Here is a 22,132-nt window from a genome sequence, read left to right as displayed (position 1 = left end):
TGGATGTTTCTTCGAGTCACAAAACTGAAATCCGAAGTAAATGTTAAAAAGAGACAAAATTCTATGCTTCACATCCAGAATGTTTGTTGTTGGTGTCAATTAAATGTGCTTGTCACTGCTTCTTTGTGCCTAATTTACCATAATCTGGAATACTGTCAGTAGCCTTGCAATTTTCTGCGCACATTGATTTCATAGCTAGCATAACTAGCTGAACTCCTAGCAGAAAGTGCTTTGAGACCTTACATTTAGCCTTGTGTGCACTTATGCCGTTGACGTTTCTCATCTCCCAGTACTCTGTCTCCGGTTGTTCATGTACATCACCTCCGCCCCTTTCATCTACTATGGATTGTGGCATTGTATCCTGAGTACTTCTGTGTTAACCCTGTGGGTATTACCATTCCTTTACTTTGCAGCCTCTCGACGTCATTCCAGGTCCACTAGTGCTCTCTCGTCTGCAGATTCTGTTGGGCAGTCAGGTGAACAAGTGCTAACTGCATGTGCCTGCTTTATGATATGTGGCTCGTTGTCTCGTCATGCTACTGTTCTCAGTTAGCTACATCTTTGTGTTGTTGGCATGTACTGTCAGTTTTCATTACTTTCAATGAGTGAATGTTTCATTTTTACAGTATACATGTTGAGATTTTGTGGACAGTGTCCTAAAAAATACATTTTACGTCCCAATATAAAATTGAACAATAAGTCACTTAACTTATGGAGATCATCTAAAAACTAGCATTTTCTTCTTTAACGTGCCATTGTTATTTTCCCCTTTTTCTGTTATTTAAACATAGTGCTGTAGTATGTACATTTTTACAGTACATAGACTTTGTTTAAAAAAGCATACCGTTATGAACTTCATATCAATTTACAAGGATCTGGTTCTGACTTCCCTTGGGTGCAGAATACCTGTTCCTTCAGTGAAGACACAAACTACTTTTTCTGACTGCCCCGATCACTTCAGGATCCTGGGTCAATATCCCAGAGAAACTGCAGCTTTCTCGTTGCAAGTCTGCAGAGATTTAAAAATTGTATTATTTCGAACGTGCAACACCTAAAAAAAGCAAATAGTAAGTTAAAAGTGTGGCAAAGGAGGAAAAAATAACAAATGGCACATTTGAAATTAAACAGGGGACTCAAATTGACATCTCCAGCAAAGAACATGCAGGCAAAATTAATTTTTTGAAAAGAAGTGCATATTTAAAAAAACACAGTTGTCCACAAAGAAATCTAGCATGTTGGACGTAACGCATGTGCAAAAGAAAGTAGCAGCCATCTTCATAATGTCACCATTTTGTTTACAATACACATTCATTGTTTCCATTTCCATCACACCATGGTTACTGTACAGTTTTTATGTTCACACTGCTGTATCAAACCGGTAGCAGCTTGGATTGATTGCGTCCATGTCGAGTGAGGCACTCCGAACCATTGAGGTGCCTGCCTTATAGCATGATGCGTCCAAGGTGAACTACTTCTTTTTGCTATGGCAAAAAGAACCTGCGATGATTGCTGGATTCTAAGAACAGTAGTAGTAAGGGAGATATTCCAATGCAAAGTCACACGTGAAGGATCTTTTGCCCAAAGCCGCATTTCAGAACCATTCCTTTTCCTTTGAAACCTTCAGAACAATTAAGAAGTATTTTTCTTTAAGAAGCAGATTGTTATGTCTCCACACAGTATATGCACTGATATAGATAAATAACCACTAGTGTACCAGATCTCAAATACATCTGTCCAGAGTCATTAATCTGAAAACTTTTCACGTAACCCATTTTACCCTTCTCCAATCAAGAATAACCCAATCTTGAACACATTCGAATATGAAGACTGATTAAGATAACCAACTGAAGTTCTATACAGTACAATTAGATAAAATGGTATCTTCATATGGTTCTGGATAGCAGTGTTCTCTCCCCCCCCCCCCCCCCCCCCCCATCTCCATGGTGAGTACTGCTGCTAAGCGTTTGCTCCCTAACGTCTACTATTGAATACAGTACCATAAAGCTAAAATAAACCAAGCTGCAGTGTAAAATGTTCCTGACACACACACTTACACCAGTGGACGAAGGCACATAAACAAGACCTTAAGTCCACTTTTGGAGAGTCCAGTATGGAACTTTGTCAGCTACTTGACTATGGCTCTTAATTAAGAGACATTCAGAACACCATAATGGGCTTCCATTCCATAGTGACCAGAAGCTTCAGCAATGTTCCCTGGAATCAGATGGCACCAAAACCAATGCAACAAGAGGGGTTCTGTTTAAAAGTAGAGGACAAAACACTAGAATGTTATGAGATCTAAACAGAAGCAGATGAGCTTTGAACAAAGTTGGTTAAATTTGAGTCCACTCCACGAGTTTATACACTTACTGAAACTGGATTGGTTTTACCAGTAAAGGTGTACATGCAGTAATTTGTTTTAGTTCTGATTAAATCGTTTTCAAATTAACTGTTTGGGATGTTGACATAGAGTAAGGTCTCTAACATCCAAAACAGGGATCCCTCCATTAACAGTAATTTGTCTAACATGTTGCTAGAGGTCATATTTGAAATGTTCAATTTATCCATTATTTCTTGCATAAAAGTTTGAAGGGGAGAAGCAGTTAAATAAGCCCTGCATTTATTATTTTGGACACCTGAGAAGTAAATGGAGAATTAAGTTCCTGAAGTAAATTAACTTCTTTGTGTACTGTGCCCATCAGTAAAGGGGTGATTGAGTTCACCCATGTGGAACATAGAGGGCAAGTCTTTAAGAAGTCAAAAGGAGAGCCGGTTTACAGGTGATGTTTTAAAGGACCTAATAATGAAAACTTTCTGACTGTATTAGCTGGAGAACAATTTATTCCTTCAGGTGAGGAAGGGGCAGTCTGTGAGCTAAGAATGATGCTTACAACAATTTGACCCTTTAGTGCAAGAATTCCACCTTAAAAATGCTTAGAAACTTGATTATATAGTCATGTGACCAAGGGAGGTGTAAGAGGTCTCCTTGTTGTCTTGGTGCCAGAAACTAGGAGGTTTAGGGCCTTTTGAAAATTTACATTTGAGTTATTATGATCCACGACATTGTCTTTGGTGGTGTTTTCTGCCAACTGTTGGGAGGTCTCAGTTTACGATTTGGAGCAATTTTTTGGGTCGAGCGCACATGCGCTCTGGCCCCTGTTGTAATCTCTTTGTGGGCTTTTAACCACACCCATGTCACACCCATCAGTTTGGTTGATTAGTGGGCTTGCCTTTTAAAATTCGCTTAATTTCCGTAATGAAAGGCATGCATATGTCTTGCCTTTTCCGGTGTTTAGCCCTCCTTGAGAGCACCAATAAACTACTGAAAACATACGAGGCTCTGTGTTTTCCACATGGCTTCTGGAGTACTTTTTGTTTTAATTTCCTACGCAGCAGGATCTTTCTGGGCAGTAGTTGAGCGTTTTGCATGACATCGACCCTGCTACATAGATAATTGCACTTTTGCCAATACATTTGACTGCAAGCGAACTTCTGTTTCCTTTTGTGTGTCCCCTTCATGCTCATGGTGGCCGTCGGCTTGCTTATGTAAAACTGTTTTACTTTTCAGTTTGTTTATTTGGCAAGAACAGTCCAGTTAGAAATTTACAACGCTAATAGCTCTAACTTGAGCAAACGCGGGACCCATTGCATTGCAAATGTTTGTTGCCTTTGCAAGTACTGAGGGCTTTAAAAAATGCATGTTTTTTAGATGATGCAGGCACAATTCAAGACATCAGACCTCAGAGCAAGTGCCCTGTATCAGGGGACTGTCGGTATTTCTGCAATCTGCTTGTGCTGTATTACTGTAGATGCTATCACAAGCTCTACATAACTATAGGCAGTACAATACTAGAGCTATAATAGCCCAGTTGAAAATTACAAAACAGTTGTAACAGACAGATAGCACAAGTCAAGGATCCCAACTTTAAAAACTATTGTGGGCTCTATCTTACGTAGACTGTGCGGGGTCAAATCACAAAGTGAAGTTGGGAAATATTCCCAGCTTTGTCCACTAGGCTTGTGTTTGGAGGATTTGTGACTAGCCCAGTGTTGCTCTAACAAAGTCATTTGAACAGATCCATAGTCTGTTCATATGAGTCAGATTTCCAAACACTATAACACGCTGGTGAGCCTGCTCAGTGTGGTTCACCTCACCTTCTGCCCCTTGGATACTTATTGTAGTGTCTTGCAAGAGTTATGACGGAACTCTTTTGGCTCCAAACAGACTCCGTAGAAGTGTGATGTAGGTGTTAGAGCGGAATACAATGAAAGCTTGGTTTAGAAGGTTGAGTTTGCAGTTACACGTAAACAAATGAAGACTTGTAATATTGAGCTCCGTGTGTGGTTTAGCCATTGGTTTAGCCATTGGTGGGTACCCAGGTTGGGGAGGACACTTCACTTACTACCCCAACCTGAACCCATTGTGGGGATGAGTGAGCCTCAGCCTATAGAGCTCAATTACACCACCCAAACACAGCCTTCTACCAATTGAGAAGAGTGGAAACTGGCGGTATCCTCTGAAATGACTTGCAGGCAGACTTAACAGATGCTCACTTAATAACAGAGCTGTTGTATATACCGCTCAGGATACGAGAGCGCTGGGGCTGCTCTCCATCATGGTGCCATCTTGCTTTAGCTTTCAGCTCCTTGTAGAGCAAGCACAGTGGTGTTTAGATTAGAGTTGAAGCAGTGTCGGAACATAACCAGGTGAAGTAACACAGCGAAGTCTAGTAGTAATTAGCATGACTTGCAGGGCTCTGTCTGGGTGGCGCATAGACCCTGAGAGGCATCTCTTGGGAGGCAGTCAACATAATGTAGCACCATCTGAACTTATCAGTCTCTACCCAGTACACCAGGAATGGCGTAATGACCTGTGTAATAGAATTACTGCCGCTGGAGCGCTTTGTATAGCATGTGCGAAGGGCTTGTGGGCACCTCTTTCATTCCAAGTCACTCGGTTTGGTGACCAAAAACTGTGCCTCCTGCAATACCAGCACTTTAGGGGAATAACACTTGGCAAACTGCAGAACTATGCTCCCTCCTAAACTTGTTGTTGAAGATGTTCACATTCTCCGACATGACCGGGTAATCTGTTATCCCATTTCACAAAATCTACAGTGGCATGGGGTAGGCTACTAAATGACTACTGTCATACTTTGCATGCGGAAGTAAAACCAAGAAAAGTACAACCCAAAACAGCTCATCCTCCTGACATCCTCCACTCTACAGTGCACCTCTGAACTATTTGTCACACAGTTTAGCTCTCTTCAAGGTACAAGAAACACAAACTCATGTTATAAACAGACTGTTTGGTCTCAAACCCTCTGGACCTAACCACATAAGTAGATGTCAAACAGATTTCCTCTACAGCATAGAACATACAGTTTAGCTTGTGGGCATCAAGAGTTTAACTCGTGCCTTATTTGTAGCAGGAGGTTTAGCCTCCTGGAGATATAAGATCTTTAACAAGGCTAGAGCAAATTGGATGTTGGTGTTAATTGCCCTCTCCGCTGCCTGAAATAGCTATTTTACCCTCTCATCCTTCTCACCCTTGTTGAGTCAAGCCGGTCTTACTTTTTGCCTGCTGGTTCATTTTATGCATTGAGGTGAAAGTCCCTCTTCTGGACTTGCCTCTCTTTTGGTGCTGTGTGATTGTAGGCTGTGTTTAAATCAGTCCGTCCCAGGCACTTTTTAATGTTTCAAAAACTGAGATTTGCCATCAAAGAGCACTTTTAATTTGGCAGACTATAGTAGCCCATATACATCAATATTAATTTGTATATAAAGTATTTCTGCTGCTGCTGGACCTGTTTTATTTAGTCAGGGTAGATCATTACCTTGGAGGAGCCATGAAACTGTTCTTTCCTGTGGTGGGAGACACATAAGATATTGCTCCAGTCCATATACTAGATCTTATTTACTATAAGTATAAGAGACCTTGAAAGGGCTTCCTGAGGAAGATAGGATGTTGTTGCACACTAATACCATTTATTCACAAACCAGAAAGATAAGTCCTCTGCTAACGTTAATAAGCCAGAGAAGTAGGAGCTACTCTCCATTCCCTTCACTGTACCCAGATTTTGGAGATTACCGCGTGATTGACCCTATGTATCTTCTGCTGTCTTCCAGATATTTGATTGGTTACTGGGGGCAAATCACTGGCCAGGAATGACCACAGTGTATGTTTGCCTGTCTTGATTACCTGAGAAAAGGGTGACTCCTCTCAGTAGCTATGGTGCTACTCTGTACTTACTAGTACACGTGAAAGGTATCAGTAGTCTTCAGTTCGGATGAAAAAACCTTACAGGGCAAAAACCACCTTGACAGTCTTGTACTTCTTGATTAAAGGTAATGATTTATGTAAAAATGGGTAGTCATGTCAAAAAACCCTTCCTGACAGCGAGAGCAGAGAGGTGAACCACGAAGGACTTTCAGAAGAAAATCCAGATAAATCTTGTTGAAAAGAGGCAGAATTTAGGGACAAAAATCCTAAGTGGGTAATGAATACAATGAAAACTAAGGGAACACATATGTTGCAAAATATCCATCCCATAGCACTGCCTCCTTATTCAGACAGGAATTGTCATCACAGGAAAATACTGAACTCCATCTTTAATTGAGAGCTTCAGACAGTAATGTCTGGACAGACCATGATCTTAGAAAGGGCATTTATAAAGCATGGCCAATTCCCCTGTTATAAAGCATGTCGTAGACTAGGCGCAAGAATAAGAAAAACTAAATTGATAACTCCCCTCTGATTCAAGGCTCTCTGCTCCAACCACCACTCTTCACTATTGACGCTCAACATGAGTTTGAGTATTCCTCTGGGGAAATGCAGTTCTGGAAACGTCCCCACAGTCTAGATCACAAGTACACTCAGCCACATGTTCCGAACAGGAGTAAAGTGTCTAGAGAAGAGCTGCATGACTGCACCATAAGCACATCATCATCATATCATCACTTGCTACCTTGGGAAACTTCCAACGTGGATGCAGCAGTCACAGTGCCCTAAATTGGCTCTTCTACCACTGAGAATTGATCTTGCTGGCAAAGGGATGCATGTAGGTCTACCTCGCTGGTTTTCTATTTAGGTGATGATTGAATGCTCTGAAACAACTGTTTTCATTTGTGCTATTGCACCTCCCGGTGGGGCCATAGTTTGCTAGATTGAACTAGCGGCAAGTTTGCTCTGTTGTGAGTTTGAATTCTGTTTTCTTTTGGCTTGGGACCTTACCACATACATCAACACGTTACTGGGATTATATCATTGTCTTTATTAGTAGGGCCCTCTTTATGGTGGCCCACAGTGAGTTTATTATTATTTTTTTTATTATTTCTTTTACATTTTGTCAGAAGTTACTAGACAGAGAGTGATATAAGAAATCAACAACAAAACAACAACCAACAGCAATGATACAATCAACTATGAAGCTTGGGAATATTTCTTGTCCTCTAAAGGGAGAATGTTCAGCATGGGTGGTCATACCTGCTTGCAGGGGGGAAGGGTTGTACCAGAAAGGAGGACCCCCTCGAAGTGAGTGAGCGGAAGAGGGGGGTCGTGCAGACAAATGGAAGCTCTCGGAGCAGGGGAGGGGCTGACACGGAGGTAAGGGGTAAGTATTTCACCTTTGTCCACATAAAAGAACACACACACATCTGTTGTAGTTCCCCTGCCAACAACCAAGGGTGGGACACCAGAAATCTAAAAAGGGTTGGGGGGTGCGGGGCAGCCAGAGGCCATCACAGCTGCACATAAAGATACCTCGAGTTGGCACTGTTTCCTCTTTACTTACAGCAGGCGCCAATATAGATACCAACATAGCAATTGGCTCTGGGATGTGTGAGAGTATCACAGAGGGAGACACTGGTGAGCCCCCGCTCCCCCCCTCCAGGGGCCCCATCTCAGCTCCTGCCACTGGTGATTCTGGATCTTCATCACCTCTCACCTCTCCAGTGCCGGTGCCCAGGCTAGTTCTCTAAATCCCTTTCTGCATTTTCATCTATGCGGACCCTTCGGAGATGGCACTCCTCAGCCACAGCCAATTCCAATAGGTCTGCCCTCCACTTCTTCCCAGTTGGCGGCAACAGGCTCATCCAATGGATCACTGTGCGTCTCCTGGCGAGTAACAGAGCCAGGTGAGCAAACCTACATGGCATCTTGATACCTCTCTTGGGAGGTGTAAACAATCCCAATGGGCAGTGTTAAAATTTTGTCAATTTAAACCGGGCACTACTGGCCGCTTCCTGCACCAGCTCCTGGGTGCGTCTCCACTCCCTAACCATGAGGGGGCTCTCTAGGTCTCCGACCCATCTGGCAGGAGCAGATGTGAAATCTGTTCACCTATTACTTTTTAAAGCAGATTAGACTGGCTATGATTGGTTAGGTGGAATCGGGGTCCAGTATCACCCTCAGGGTGTGTGACTCGCCAGGTTAGGTGGAATCTGGGTCCAGTTTCACCCTCAGGGTGTGTGACTCGCCAGGTTTGTCAGGAAAGGTCATCCATATTTCCCTGGCAATGTGGGAGATACTAGCATATTGTAGAAACTGTCCTGGGCCTATGCCATACTGTATTCCCATCTCCTCTGTACTCCTAAAGATGTCATTTAAATAGAGGTCTCCAACCGTACAACAGCCAATTTGAAACATCCATGGATTTTGTATATGCTCAAACAGTTTCAACCACAAATGAGAAGCAGCCTGGTGTGGGTTGCTTGTTCTTGACCCTAGGTGATTGCTGTTCTGCACCACCTATCACACTATGAAGGGGGTACCCGCTGGTGATCTACAGCCCCCTATTGAGTATCTTGGGAAAGTATCTACAAGCACCGACCCCTCTAGTAACGACTTTTCCCAATTAGGATCATCGTCACCCTAGTGCTGTTGTGGTAAGACCGCCAAATAGTAAGTTTGAGGTCCGGAAGGCCCATGCCTACCTCCACCATATCAAATTTCAGAATCTGCAGTCAAACTCAACTACGCTTCCCAGCCCACACCAGGTACACTCACAGTTTATCCAGTTCCTTGAATAAGGAGTTTGAGAGTACACAGGTCGAATTCTGCATGGCATAGAGGCAGCAGGGCAGGAACACCATTTAGTCAACGCCACCCTACCCATTACCGATAACGGCAGCATGTTCCAGAATTGTATGGAAGTTGTGAGACCTGCCAGTACCGACATATATTCAGTTAGTGTTGTCGGTATGGGTCATGTGTGATGTGCATTCCCAGATATCTAAAGTGACACTGCTCCTAGTGCATATCCACTCTAGGAGGTCGGCTTCCTCCCAGGTTGCTTGGGACGCCAGAGGGAAAAGCACCATCTTGTGACAGTTGACATGTAGACCTGACACCCGTCCAAAATGCAACATCAGCTACAGGAGGCTGGGCACCAAGAGTTCTGGGTCCCTCACATATAGCAGGGTGTCATCTGCATACATTGTCAATACGTTTGTTACGTTGCCCACATGGATTCCACATGGATTCCACAGTCCCCCATTTCCACTCTTTGGTATATGGCCAATAACTCCACTGCAAGAGCAGATGGAAGCGGGGACAATGGGCACCGCTGTCTGTTACCTCTCTCTCCTGTCTGTTACCTCTCTCGATGCAGAAGGCCGGTACACAACCCGACTGGTGGATACCCTTGTCCTGGACTCCTGATACAAAAAGCTGACGACGTGAGGAAGCCCTGGCCCACACCTACACACCACATTACCTCCCACAAATAATCCGAAGTGAGGGTGAGTTGAATGCCTTCTTGATGTCTAAGGCAGTCAGCGTGGCCTTCAACGCCTCCCTCTGGGTCTCGTGCATCACGTGAGAGAATCTCCTAAGATCCATGTGGTTATCTCTTCCCGGTACAGAACAACAGTGGTCTTGGTGTACTAGTTGTGGGACCACTGGGCCCAGTCGCATAGCCAGCACCTTCACAAGGAGCTTGACGTCCATGTTGAGCATGGACAGTGGTCTATATGAGCCAGGATCCGCAGAATTCTTTCCAGAATTAGACAGCATGATAATCTGGGCCTCCCGCAAATGGGGCAGCAGGGCACCACCCTCATGAGCCTCACAAAGTGTTTCCAGGAGGGCAGGGAGAAAGGAAGCCAAGTACCCCTGAAAATACCCAACGGGGAGACCATCAGGACTAGGACAACAACCTCGTGCCATGTCCCAAAGTGCCTCCTTCAATTCCTTTAACTGCATAGCATCTTCTATGCCAAGTAGACGCTATCCGTGTCTGTGCCTTGGTCATTGCTGCGTCATCCGACCCTTGTCCTACCATTTGTTGCTTCAAGCTAGTGAAAACTTCCTTACCCTCCTGCAGTTCCCGCTCCAACTTTTTCCTGGTGCGGTAGGTCTTACTGAGGCTTTTATCTTTAATGATGACCTTCAGCACGCCCCACTCTGTCCCATGTGATCCTGTTGAGTTCCAGTTGGTGTCGAAGAATCCCTGCATAGGGCCAGCTGTATGTCTTCCTTATATTTCGGGTCCCCTAACGACTGGTTGCAACCTTCACAGTGGAATGTCTGGCCTGCACCTCTGCATCACTAACTCCAGCAATAAGGGAGCATGGTCTGACAGAAAGCGTACCTGGTAACTCGCTCCCTGGACTTTCAACATTCTGTCGTTTGTCAATAGGAAGCGATCTAGACGACTGTAAGCACCATGGGTTGGAGTGAAACATAAAAATTCCTTGGCTGTAGGGTTTAGGTCTCTCCAAATGTTTGCCAGCTTTACCCTGGACATTGTTTTGTGCAAGCTTGTGCGTAGGTTTGGTGGATACCTATCCAGCAGCCCGTCAAAGACACAGTTAAAATATCTGGCCCATTTGATGGACATTCCAGCATAGGGCAGGAATTCAGCCTCAAACGCCCCGTAAAAGTCTCAGTCGTCATTGTTAGGGGCAAACACATTAAGAAGACAGAGCTCCCTACTACATCTGCAGTTTGCCCTCTTAGCAGGAATGGGACACGAGGCGTCACCCAAATGGACACTCCAGCGTATGAGGAGTATGTGGAAGAATATAGCTGCCCCCATCACTTCCTCTGTAATTTTTGGACCTTTCCATGTAATAAATGTGTTTCTTGTAAAAGTGAGATGCGAACCCACCTGTGTTAGATAGAAGTGTCTTTGCCTCTTAGCAAAATAATTCGATCCCCTTACATTCCATGTGAGGAATCGTGTGCATTTGTCCATCATGTTTCATCTCAGTTCCTGTTACCACTCCCCTAACCACCCTACCCCCTCAGTCCCTGCTCCCTTCCCAACACCCACCTGAGCAAGAGCCCCCACTCGCTGCATAAACAGTCAATTAAACAATTCCCCCCTACAAACCAATCACAGCTCCAACTCCCTCCATTGATAAACACAACTAAACTAAACTTGTGTCTCCACATCTCCTATAGGAACCCCACTCACCCTTATGAACAACAGTAACACCCTGTGACTATGCGGAGGTACAAATAGGCCAGTACTCTTATCTGATAGTGAAATATAACCCATGGGTGAGGTGCGACCAGGGGACTAACCGTCACCCGAATCACAGCCCAGCCACAATGGGGTGCCTACAACCTTGCTCTCCTCCACTCCCTGCAGTCATGTGCAAACAAGGAAGTAAAGAAGCATAAAAAGGAGGGGGATGGAAGGAAAAGGTGCCTGGCTGACTGGGTATCGTCAGTCCCACTTAAGTAATAATGGCTGCATGCACAACCCCACGATCACAACCTTGCTCCCGCAATGAAACAGGGCATGCATCGTTTACATACTGTACCAGAACTGCCAGGCGTCCCGTACATGGGGAGGACACCACTCCAGGTTTTGCCCCTTGGCAGATTCCCATGCATTTGAGCCATTTCTTCAGAGGGCAGTCAGTCAAATCTGAGTCAATTCAGTCTCGGGGATCCTAGTGTCCTCCACTACGCTCGATCCACTCTCGGCTGACAAGGCAGTGGTGGCAGATTCCACTAGAGCTCTGGCCTCCTCCCATTTCAAGTGCCGCTGCTCCAAGTCCATTGTTTTGCGTCACAGTGAACCGCCACCTTGGCGCTGGATGTGGAGCACTGCCGTTGTCTTCTTCTCCATCTCGTTCCTGAACCAGGTTGTGGACATCGGGGAGGAACATCTGGTCCTGCGGTGTGCGGTTAGGCAATCGGCGCAGGTTCTGGCTGCCAAAGTAGGACACCACAATAGTGCAGGCGCTTCCAGTCCACGTTGCACACTCGCTCAGAGTCAGCAGCGAGTATCTCGGATCCCCAGGCGTGGCGCCCGCCAGCTCTGGGTTCCCCCTCTCCACTGTTGTTTGAGCCTGAATTTGACCAGGTGGTTTGGGGTTATTAGATGACCCGGGGCGGGAGGATATTACAGGATTCTTACAGCAGGCCGGGAGCACGGTCTTATAAGTCCTGCACTTGTCCCACTCCCGTCCCTTTCAAATACACCCATACATTTGCATTTGCTCCCAATACATTTGCTTACAACAATCTGTCAACATTAAACCAGCCCACACTTCTTCTTGTGAATTAACTTTAGCCGCTTTTATTTTCATAACATGCATGATTAGATTGCCAACAAACATCATATTTCTTAAGTATATCTACCGGGGCGGGCTTTGCTATTACTGCTGGTCTGCCATGTTGCTGTCCATGCCCCAACCACGAGTTTAATATGCAGCACCCGAGGAATCCTATTAGTAAATGCCCCAGAGGCCGGACAGAAAGTCTTGCTAGGGTTTAGCACCAGTGGTTCAAATGATCAATAGCCTTCTTTCTCTTTCAAAAACATTATGGTGCTATTGTTATCACTCAAAGTGTGGGGTGCGAACACTGACACAGGACAGAGAGGGGAGTTTGAGAGAGATGGACAGGGTGGTGGAAGAGTGTGATTTCCATCTGTGGTTAGCTGTACTTGTCCCCAATTGTCAGGTGTGGCTGCTGACATTTTCGTTGTGAAGTTAATTACCTCTTGTTTGGACTTGTTATCAAGTGTAATTATCATATTTGTTGGCCCTATTAAATAATTACTCACTATGATTAGTCAGCTGAGGGCTCTGACCAGCCTCTACTTTACAATCAGTTTGGTTTGTCCCCTGCTGCACATCACCTTCTCCCTGCCTTGTGGTTAACGCGCAGAGCAGAGACAGACAAATTCATTAAAATTCTTATTCAAGGCAGGTATCTCAGTCAAGAGCAGTGACCCCAACAACTCTCACCTCCAGCATCCCTCTGCAGGACCTTTGTGCAGGCCACTTGAGCACCCATTGCTTGTGACCACCTCCTGGTTTTCAGTCCCAGACAAATTATTTCCTCCCAGTGCGGTATACTAGCCCTGCCAGCCTTCTTTTAAAGCACCAAAGTGGTCTTCATTGGCACATGCCATGTTGGGTGTTCAGTCTCCCAGCCTTACTCTCCTCTCTAAGGCCAGGTGTCAGCCGTTGGCATCAGCCCAGGGCCTGCACCCTCCAGCCTCTCCTCTTGGGGGTAAGGAGGTTCCCGTACTAAAATTACAGGCACCTGTGCTCCTACCGTACTGGCTTGTCTTTTACCCTAGCTTGCATTTACAAGAGATGGTTCACTGGAGGGCTTGAGTAACCAGAAATGCTGGTGATGTACCCCACCAGGTCAGAATGGGGGGTCAGGGCTATAGGATTTTCAGAACCAGTGATGTAGTCTGCTTATTTCAGGGTAATGTAGGAATACAGGGCTTCGGTAAGGAGCCTCGCGGAGATGTGGTGCCAATTTTAGGTGGTTAAGCAACACCCCAGTTCTTCAGATTTTAGTTTTTTTTATATATATATGTTCGATGGCATGTGTAGCTGCAGATACACATGCTGTGCATTATCCTGCCATCTGGTGTTGGGCTCGGAGTGTTGCAAGTTGTTTTTCTTCGAAGAAGTATTTTCGAGTCACGAGACCGAGGGACTCCTCCCTTTCGGCTCCATTGCGCATGGGCGTCGACTCCATCTTAGATTGTTTTCTTTCCGCCATTGGGTTCCGACGTGTTCCTCTACGCTCCGTGTTTCGGTTCGGAAAAGATAGTTAGACATCGGTAAATTCGACGGTATTGTTTGCGCTCGGTACCGGGTTAGTGCTAGCACATCGACACCGAAGAAAGAAAAGTTCTGTCAGCCCTTCGAGGTTTCCAAGCCTCGGCGGGGCCTGGTTGGCCCGACCGCGTCCATCTTCAGCGCTCATGGACCGGACCCCCTTCCGCTTCTGCCCCAACTGCCACGCAAAGCATCCTTATACAGACCAACACTTGGTCTGTAATCTGTGTTTGTTCCCCGAACACAAAGAGGATACTTGCGAGGCCTGTCGGGCATTTTGATCCAAGAAGACACTGCGGGATCGTAGAGCTCGAAGACTCCAGATGGCGTCGACACCGGCCGGACACACCGACGTCGAAGAAGAGGAGACGGTCTCCATTCGAGATTCGGACTCGGACGAGTCCGAGAGTGAGCAGCCGAAGACGCAGCAAACCGTGAGTAAACCAGCCCCGGCAAAAACTCACTCGAAGATCTTGAAGGCCCAGGGGACGCCACCGCCAACAGGCCATGCTTTACCCGAAAACACGGTGACCAAACATCGGCACCGAAAAAGGCCTCCCAGCAGCCGAAGACATCCGACTCCGGTCGAGATACCGGCTCCGAACAGACTCGGCACCGAGATATCGGCACACCGAAAGTCAAAAAGGTTTCCTCGGAGCCAAAAAAGACTGTCGAAAAAATTTCGGTACCGAAACATTCTTCCTCGGAGCCTAAACAAAGCTCCTATACAGAGGAACAAGGCCTTTCCACACACTTACAAGGCCACCGTTTTGAACAAGAGCTGGGCATGGGAGAGCCTGACCATACCCAAAGAAGGCTCCATATCCAAAAGGACACGGGGAAAATCTGAACTCTTCCTCCAATCAAAATGAAGCGGAAGCTCACATTCCAAGAGGTGGAAATGCAGCCTAAGGCAAAAGTGGCAAAAGAGAAAACTCCACCACAATTTTCGCCACAACAATCACCAATACAGTCACCAACGCACACAGGGATGAGTCAAGATGACCCGAATGCATGGGATTTGTATGATGCACCAGTCTCTGACAATAGTCCCGAATGCTACCCGGCAAGACCTTCACCACCTGAAGACAGTACTGCTTACATGCAAGTGGTTTCCAGGGCAGCTACATTTCATAATGTAGCTTTGCATGCAGAGCCTATAGAAGATGACTTCTTGTTCAATACCCTGTCATCTACGCACAGCCAATACCAAAGCTTGCCAATGCTGCCAGGCATGTTAAAACACGCTAAACAGGTGTTTCAAGACCCAGTCAAAGGCAGAGCCATCACGCCTAGGGTGGAGAAGAAATACAAACCTCCCCATACTGACCCTGTGTACATCACACAACAGTTAACGCCAAATTCAGTGGTAGTAGGAGCAGCCCGAAAAAGGGCGAACTCACAAACTTCTGGAGACGCACCACCGCCCGACAAAGAAAGTCAGAAATTCGGGCAGAAGGCAAAAGGGTGGCAGCACAGGCAGCCAATCAATGGCGAATTGCCAATTCTCAGGCTCTTCTAGCAAGATATGACAGGGCACATTGGGATGAAATGCAACATCTCATTCAACACCTTCCCAAAAAGTTCCAAAAACGTGCCCAACAGGTTGTAGAGGAGGGCCAAAGTATCTCCAACAACCAAATAAGGTCGGCCATGGACTCAGCAGACACAGCGGCCAGAACAGTAAACACGGCGGTAACCATTCGGAGACCCACATGGCTACGAACCTCCGGATTTAAGCCCGTAATTCAGCAAGCAGTGCTAAATATGCCATTTAATGAACAACAACTATTTGGGCCGGAGGTGGATACAGCAATAGACAAACTGAAAAAAGACACTGACACGGCCAAAGCCATGGGCGCTCTCTACTCCCCACAGAGCAGAAGCACTTTTAGGAAGCCGCACTTTAGAGGGGGGTTTCGGGCCCAGACCACAGAGCCTTCCACCTCACAAATCAGACGCACATATCAGGGCCAATATCAGAGAGGAGGTTTTCGAGGACAATATAGGGGTGGACAGTTCCCTAAAACAAGAGGTAAATTCCAGAGCCCAAAAACCCCACAAACTAAACAGTGACTTCAACGTCACAAACCTCCACCACACAACACCAGTGGGGGGGGCGGGGGGGGGGGGGAGGGAGGGGGAGACTAACAGATTACTACCACAACTGGGAACACATAACTACGGATGCGTGGGTCCTAGCCATTATCCAACATGGTTATTGCATAGAATTCCTATATTTGCCACCAGATGTGCTTCCAAGAGCACACAACATGTCCAAACAACACTTAGATCTGTTACAACTAGAAGTCCAAGCATTGTTACAAAAAGAAGCAATAGAACTAGTACCCAACCATCAAAAAGGAACAGGTGTTTACTCCCTGTATTTCCTAATTCCAAAAAAGGACAAAACACTGAGACCCATATTAGACCTCAGAACACTAAGGGGGTCATTCTGACCCTGGCGGCCACCACCGACCACTGGAGCACCGCCAACAGGCTGGCGGTGCTCCCACGAGCATTCTGACCGCGGCGGTTCAGCCGCGGTCAGAAGCGGCAAGTCGGCGGGCTCCCGCCGACTTACCGCTGCTCGGGGGAATCCTTCATGGCGGCGGAGCGCGCTCCGCCGCCATGAGGATTCTGACAGCCCCTACCGCCATCCTGTTCATGGCGGGAAACCCGCCATGAACAGGATGGCGGTAGGGGGTGCCGCGGGGCCCCTGGGGGCCCCTGCCGTGCCCATGCCAATGGCATGGGCACGGCAGGGGCCCCCGTAAGAGGGCCCCGCAAAGTATTTCAGTGTCTGCGTTGCAGACACTGAAATACGCGACGGGTGCAACTGCACCCGTCGCACCCCTGCAACTACGCCGGCTCAATTCTGAGCCGGCGTCCTCGTTGCAGGGGCATTTCCTCTGGGCCGGCGGGCGCTCTTTCGGAGAGCGCCCGCCGGCCCAGAGGAAATGTTTAAATGGCCGCCGCGGTCTTTTGACCGCGGTGCGGTCATTTCACGGCGGTACCTTGGCGGACGGCCTCCGCCGTCCGCCAAGGTTAGAATCACCCCCTAAATCTTTACATCAAATCCGATCAATTTCACATGGTGACACTTCAAGCCGTGATTCCCTTACTCAAACAACAGGACTACATGTCAACATTAGATCTCAAGGATGCTTATTTCCACATACCCATACATCCTTCCCACAAGAAATACTTAAGGTTTGTAATCCAAGGCGTGCATTACCAATTCAAAGTGTTACCCTTCGGCATTACAAAGGCCCCAAGAGTATTCACAAAATGCCTTGCAGTAGTAGCTACTCACATCAGGAGGCAACACATGCATGTATTCCCTTACTTAGACGATTGGTTAATAAAAACCAGCACTCAGCAACAGTGTCTTCTACACACAAAATACGTCATAGAAACCCTTCACAAACTAGGGTTCTCTATAAACTACCAAAAATCACATCTACAACCGTGTCAAATACAACAGTACTTAGGAGCAACAGTCAACACACAAAAAGGGATTGCCACTCCAAGTCGACAAAGGATACAAGCCTTCCAAAATGTAATACTAAACATGCACCCAAACCAACACTATCAAGTGAGGTTTGTATTGAAACTCCTAGGCATGATGTCTTCATGCATAGCCATTGTCCCAAACGCAAGACTACATATGCGTCCCTTACAACAATGCCTGGCAACACAATGGACACAAGCACAGGGTCAACTTCAAGATCTAGTGTTGATAGACCGCCAAACACACTCCTCGCTTCAATGGTGGAATCCTATAAATTTAAACCAAGGACGGCCATTCCAAGACCCAGTGCCTCAATACGTGATCACAACAGATGCTTCCATGATAGGGTGGGGAGCACACCTCAAACAGCACATTATACAGGGACAATGGGACATTCAACAAAGGCAACTGCATATAAATCATCTAGAGCTGTTAGCAGTGTTTCTAGCATTGAATGCATTTCAACCGCTAATAGCCCACAAACACATTCTTGTCAAAACAGACAACATGACAACAATGTATTACCTAAACAAACGGGGAGGGACACACTCATCACAACTGTGTCTCTTAGCACAAAAGATTTGGCATTGGGCGATTCACAATCACATTCGCCTAATAGCACAGTACATCCCAGGGATTCAAAACCAGTTAGCAGACAATCTCAGTCGAGATCACCAACAAACACACAAATGGGAGATTCATCCCCAGATACAACAAACTTACTTTCTACACTGGGGAATACCAGAAATATACCTATTCGCAACAAAAGAAAACGCAAAATGCCAAAACTTTGCGTCCAGGTATCCACACCCTCAGTCCAAGGGCAATGCGTTATCGATGAGTTGGTCAGGGATATTTGCCTACGCTTTTCCCCCTCTCCCACTCCTTCCTTATCTTGTAAAAAATTGAATCAAAACAGACTCAAACTAATACTGATAGCACCAACCTGGGCTCGCCAACCATGGTACACAACACTACTAGACCTGTCAGTAGTACCTCATATCAAACTACCAAACAGACCAGATCTGTTAACTCAACACAAGCAACAGATCAGACACCCGAATCCAGCATCGCTCAATCTAGCAATCTGGCTCCTGAAGTCTTAGAGTTTGAACATTTAGACCTTACACAAGAATGTATGGAGGTCATTAAGCAAGCTAGAAGACCTACTACAAGACATTGTTACGCAAATAAATGGAAAAGATTTGTTTATTATTGGCATCATAATCAAATCCAACCTCCACATGCTTCTGCAAAAAACATCGTAAGCTATTTATTACACTTACAAAAATCAAATCTAGCTTTTTCGTCTATCAAGATACATCTCACAGCAATATCTGCCTATCTGCAGATTACACATTCAACATCACTCTTTAGAATCCCAGTCATCAAAGCATTTATGGAGGGTCTAAAGAGAATCATACCCCCAAGAACACCACCAGTTCCCTCGTGGAACCTCAATATTGTATTAACACGACTCATGGGTCCACCATTTGAACCCATGCACTCTTGTGAAATGCAATACTTAACCTGGAAAGTAGCCTTCCTAATAGCTATCACATCTCTTAGAAGGGTAAGTGAAATTCAAGCATTCACTATACAAGAACCCTTTATACAAATACATAAACATAAAGTGGTTCTCCAGACAAATCCAAAGTTCTTACCAAAAGTTATATCACCGTTCCACCTAAACCAGACAGTGGAACTCCCAGTCTTTTTTCCACAACCAGACTCAGTAGCCGAAAGAGCCTTACATACGCTAGACATCAAAAGAGCATTAATGTATTACATTGATAGAACAAAACAATTTCGCAAGACAAAACAATTGTTTGTAGCCTTTCAAAAACCTCATGCAGAAAATCCAATATCCAAACAAGGCATTGCCAGATGGATAGTGAAATGTATTCAGACCTGCTATATTAAAGCAAAAAGAGATCTGCCTATTACGCCAAAGGCGCACTCCACTAGGAAGAAAGGCGCCACAATGGCCTTTCTAGGAAATATACCTATGACAGAAATCTGTAAGGCAGGCACATGGGCTACGCCTCATACATTCACAAAACATTACTGTGTAGATGTGTTAATAACACAACAAGCCACAGTAGGACAGGCTGTATTAAGAACATTATTTCAAACAACTTCAACTCCTAAAGCCTAAACCACCGCTTTTGGGGAGATAACTGCTTACTAGTCTATGCACAGCATGTGTATCTGTAGCTACACATGCCATTGAACGGAAAATGTCACTTACCCAGTGTACATCTGTTCATGGCATGAGTTGCTGCAGATTCACATGCGCCCTCCCGCCTCCCCGGGAGCCTGTAGCCATTATAAGTTGATGAAACTTGTACATTTATAAATTTGTAAATATATATTATTTTTTATACACATTATGTACATACAGACTCACTCCATTGCATGGGCACTTTTTACTAATATACACAACTCCTACCTCACACTCTGCGGGGAAAACAATCTAAGATGGAGTCGACGCCCATGCGCAATGGAGCCGAAAGGGAGGAGTCCCTCGGTCTCGTGACTCGAAAAGACTTCTTCGAAGAAAAACAACTTGTAACACTCCGAGCCCAACACTAGATGGCAGGATAATGCACAGCATGTGAATCTGCAGCGACTCATGCCACAAACAGATGTACACTGGGTAAGTGACATTTTCCATATATATATATATCAAAAACGAAGTTGTCCTCATGTGAAAGCGCACTCCCAACATGTTATATAAACGGGAAGAAAAAGCAAAGCCAGCAACTCATAGTGAATTCTTTAAGCAGTTTCATTATTCCAGGCCTTAAGTTATAAAATCATCTCTGGACACGTGTTTCAAGGTCTATCCTTTCTTCAGCTGAGAAAAATATAAAAGTGTTTCACCCTCGTAGGTGCCTGCAATTGAATTTGCTGAATGAGCCAGGTATGTGGTCTTTAAAAGGAATGAGAGTCTGGAACACATCCAGCAATGGCTGCACCTACGAGGGTGATATATTTTTTAGTTTTTCTCTGCTGATGAGGGGATTAACCCTGAAACACGTGTCCAGAGATGTTTTATTGATATAGGCCTGAATTTTGAAAATACTGAAAGGAATTCGCTGTGAGTTGCTGAGTTTCGATTCTCCTAAATTAACCTGGTGGGAGTGCGCTTTCACTGAGAGGACGCTTTTGTTTATAATATATATATATATATATACATATATATATATATATATATACATATGTATGTATATATATATATATATATATATATATTTTTTTTTTTATGCCTTTATGCCTTCCACTCTCTCGGTTATCGGGTGTCTGGGTGAGATGTCCAAATAGGCAGATGCGTTGGGCAAGAAAGTGTATCTGTGCTTACCTTTTAACTCTTTAATCTTTTAAAGTTTATCCAGCCTCCACCATTGTACATCTTCTCAGCTCACTGATATAACTTAAATCTTCATCTAGAGGAACAAATGTGGGGCACTGGAGTTATGAAAAGGCTTGAGATGAGTCTGGTGTGTGTAATTGCTACTGACTCAGTGGCCCAGATTACTTCTGCCAAGCTTTCTTCATATCACATGATAAAACAGCCATGCTAGGCCTTTCTTCAAGTGATGGGCTTTGGAAAGGACAGATAGTCCTTTCAGAATCATATTGTACTGGTCTTGTCCGCACTCCAGCTGAGCCTTGTGGTTTTAGTGGATTGTGTTTGACTGGTGTAGAAAAGGTGGGTCGATTCAATTCAGGGAATGTGCTAAAAGATGCAGCCATAATTCTCTAGCATTACAAATCATAGACTTCTCTGCATTGATCTGAGTGGATTCTCCACCATGCGTTGCATTTGCAAAAACATTTTATGAAGTTGAGCTAAGTTCCCTATAGTGCTGTGTTCCTAGAGGTGTAATGTATGTTGAACAACATTTTATGTACTTTCCAATCAGTCACCTACTAAAGGCATGGAATCGGTCATGATGTAGACCCCATTAGAGACAACAAAAATGTCAATACTCTTACAATGTGAAAGCTGCAATGAGCTTGAACAATGGAGTAGAAAGGCTTAGTTACTTTTTTCAAGAAGATATAAGAAAATTAGGTATGAATGCACCACATAAAATGTTGTGGGTCTCCTGCTGCTGAGTGCATCACCATTGCTCATTTGTTTTCACTACTAAACCTGAACAGTTTCCTAGAGGAAAAGGCAGTAATTATAAATAACAAAGGTTGACTAATCGTGGAGCTGTATGTTCAGTACCTAAAAATACAGACAGACCTATTCTTGATTAGGGCCCATGGCCCTCTCCTCGCCCATCAATGTGAAGTGCTTTTTATAGAGTTCATGTGTGGAAAGTTATGACAATGCAATAACCTCACAAAACAATTATAATAATCACCCAGTGCCTAACAGTGATTGAGCCCAATATGCACGGTGATAACCTGTAGGAAGGTGGAACTGTAGTCAAACCGAGACTCACCTTATTCCTAAATCTAATGGTCTCATGGAAGTAGTCCAAATCTGTAGTTATTAAAATGGATTAAAGAGAAAACCACTAAATTAGTTAATAGATGTCGAGATCTGCCTTGATCTCA

General features: G+C 45.1%; 1 protein-coding gene across 5 annotated transcripts in view; it reads left to right on the top strand.

The window, feature by feature from the left end:
• The window catches only part of CLASP1 (cytoplasmic linker associated protein 1), a 1,131,138-nt gene that overhangs the window by 678,628 nt on the left and 430,378 nt on the right, over positions 1-22,132 (top strand). The window contains exon 24 of one of the 5 annotated variants that reach the window (XM_069224630.1): positions 414-476. The exons of the other annotated variants lie outside the window; for them this stretch is intronic. Within the exon in view, the coding sequence (XP_069080731.1) occupies positions 414-476 (63 nt within the window). The remainder of the gene's footprint in view (positions 1-413; positions 477-22,132) is intronic. 5 annotated transcript variants of the gene reach the window in all.

This window comes from Pleurodeles waltl, chromosome 3_1 (genome assembly GCF_031143425.1).
Source record: "Pleurodeles waltl isolate 20211129_DDA chromosome 3_1, aPleWal1.hap1.20221129, whole genome shotgun sequence".
Classification (NCBI taxonomy): Eukaryota; Metazoa; Chordata; class Amphibia; order Caudata; family Salamandridae; genus Pleurodeles; species Pleurodeles waltl.
The sequence above is the reverse complement of the archived record's forward strand: the minus strand, read 5'-3'. Positions and strand labels throughout refer to the sequence as shown.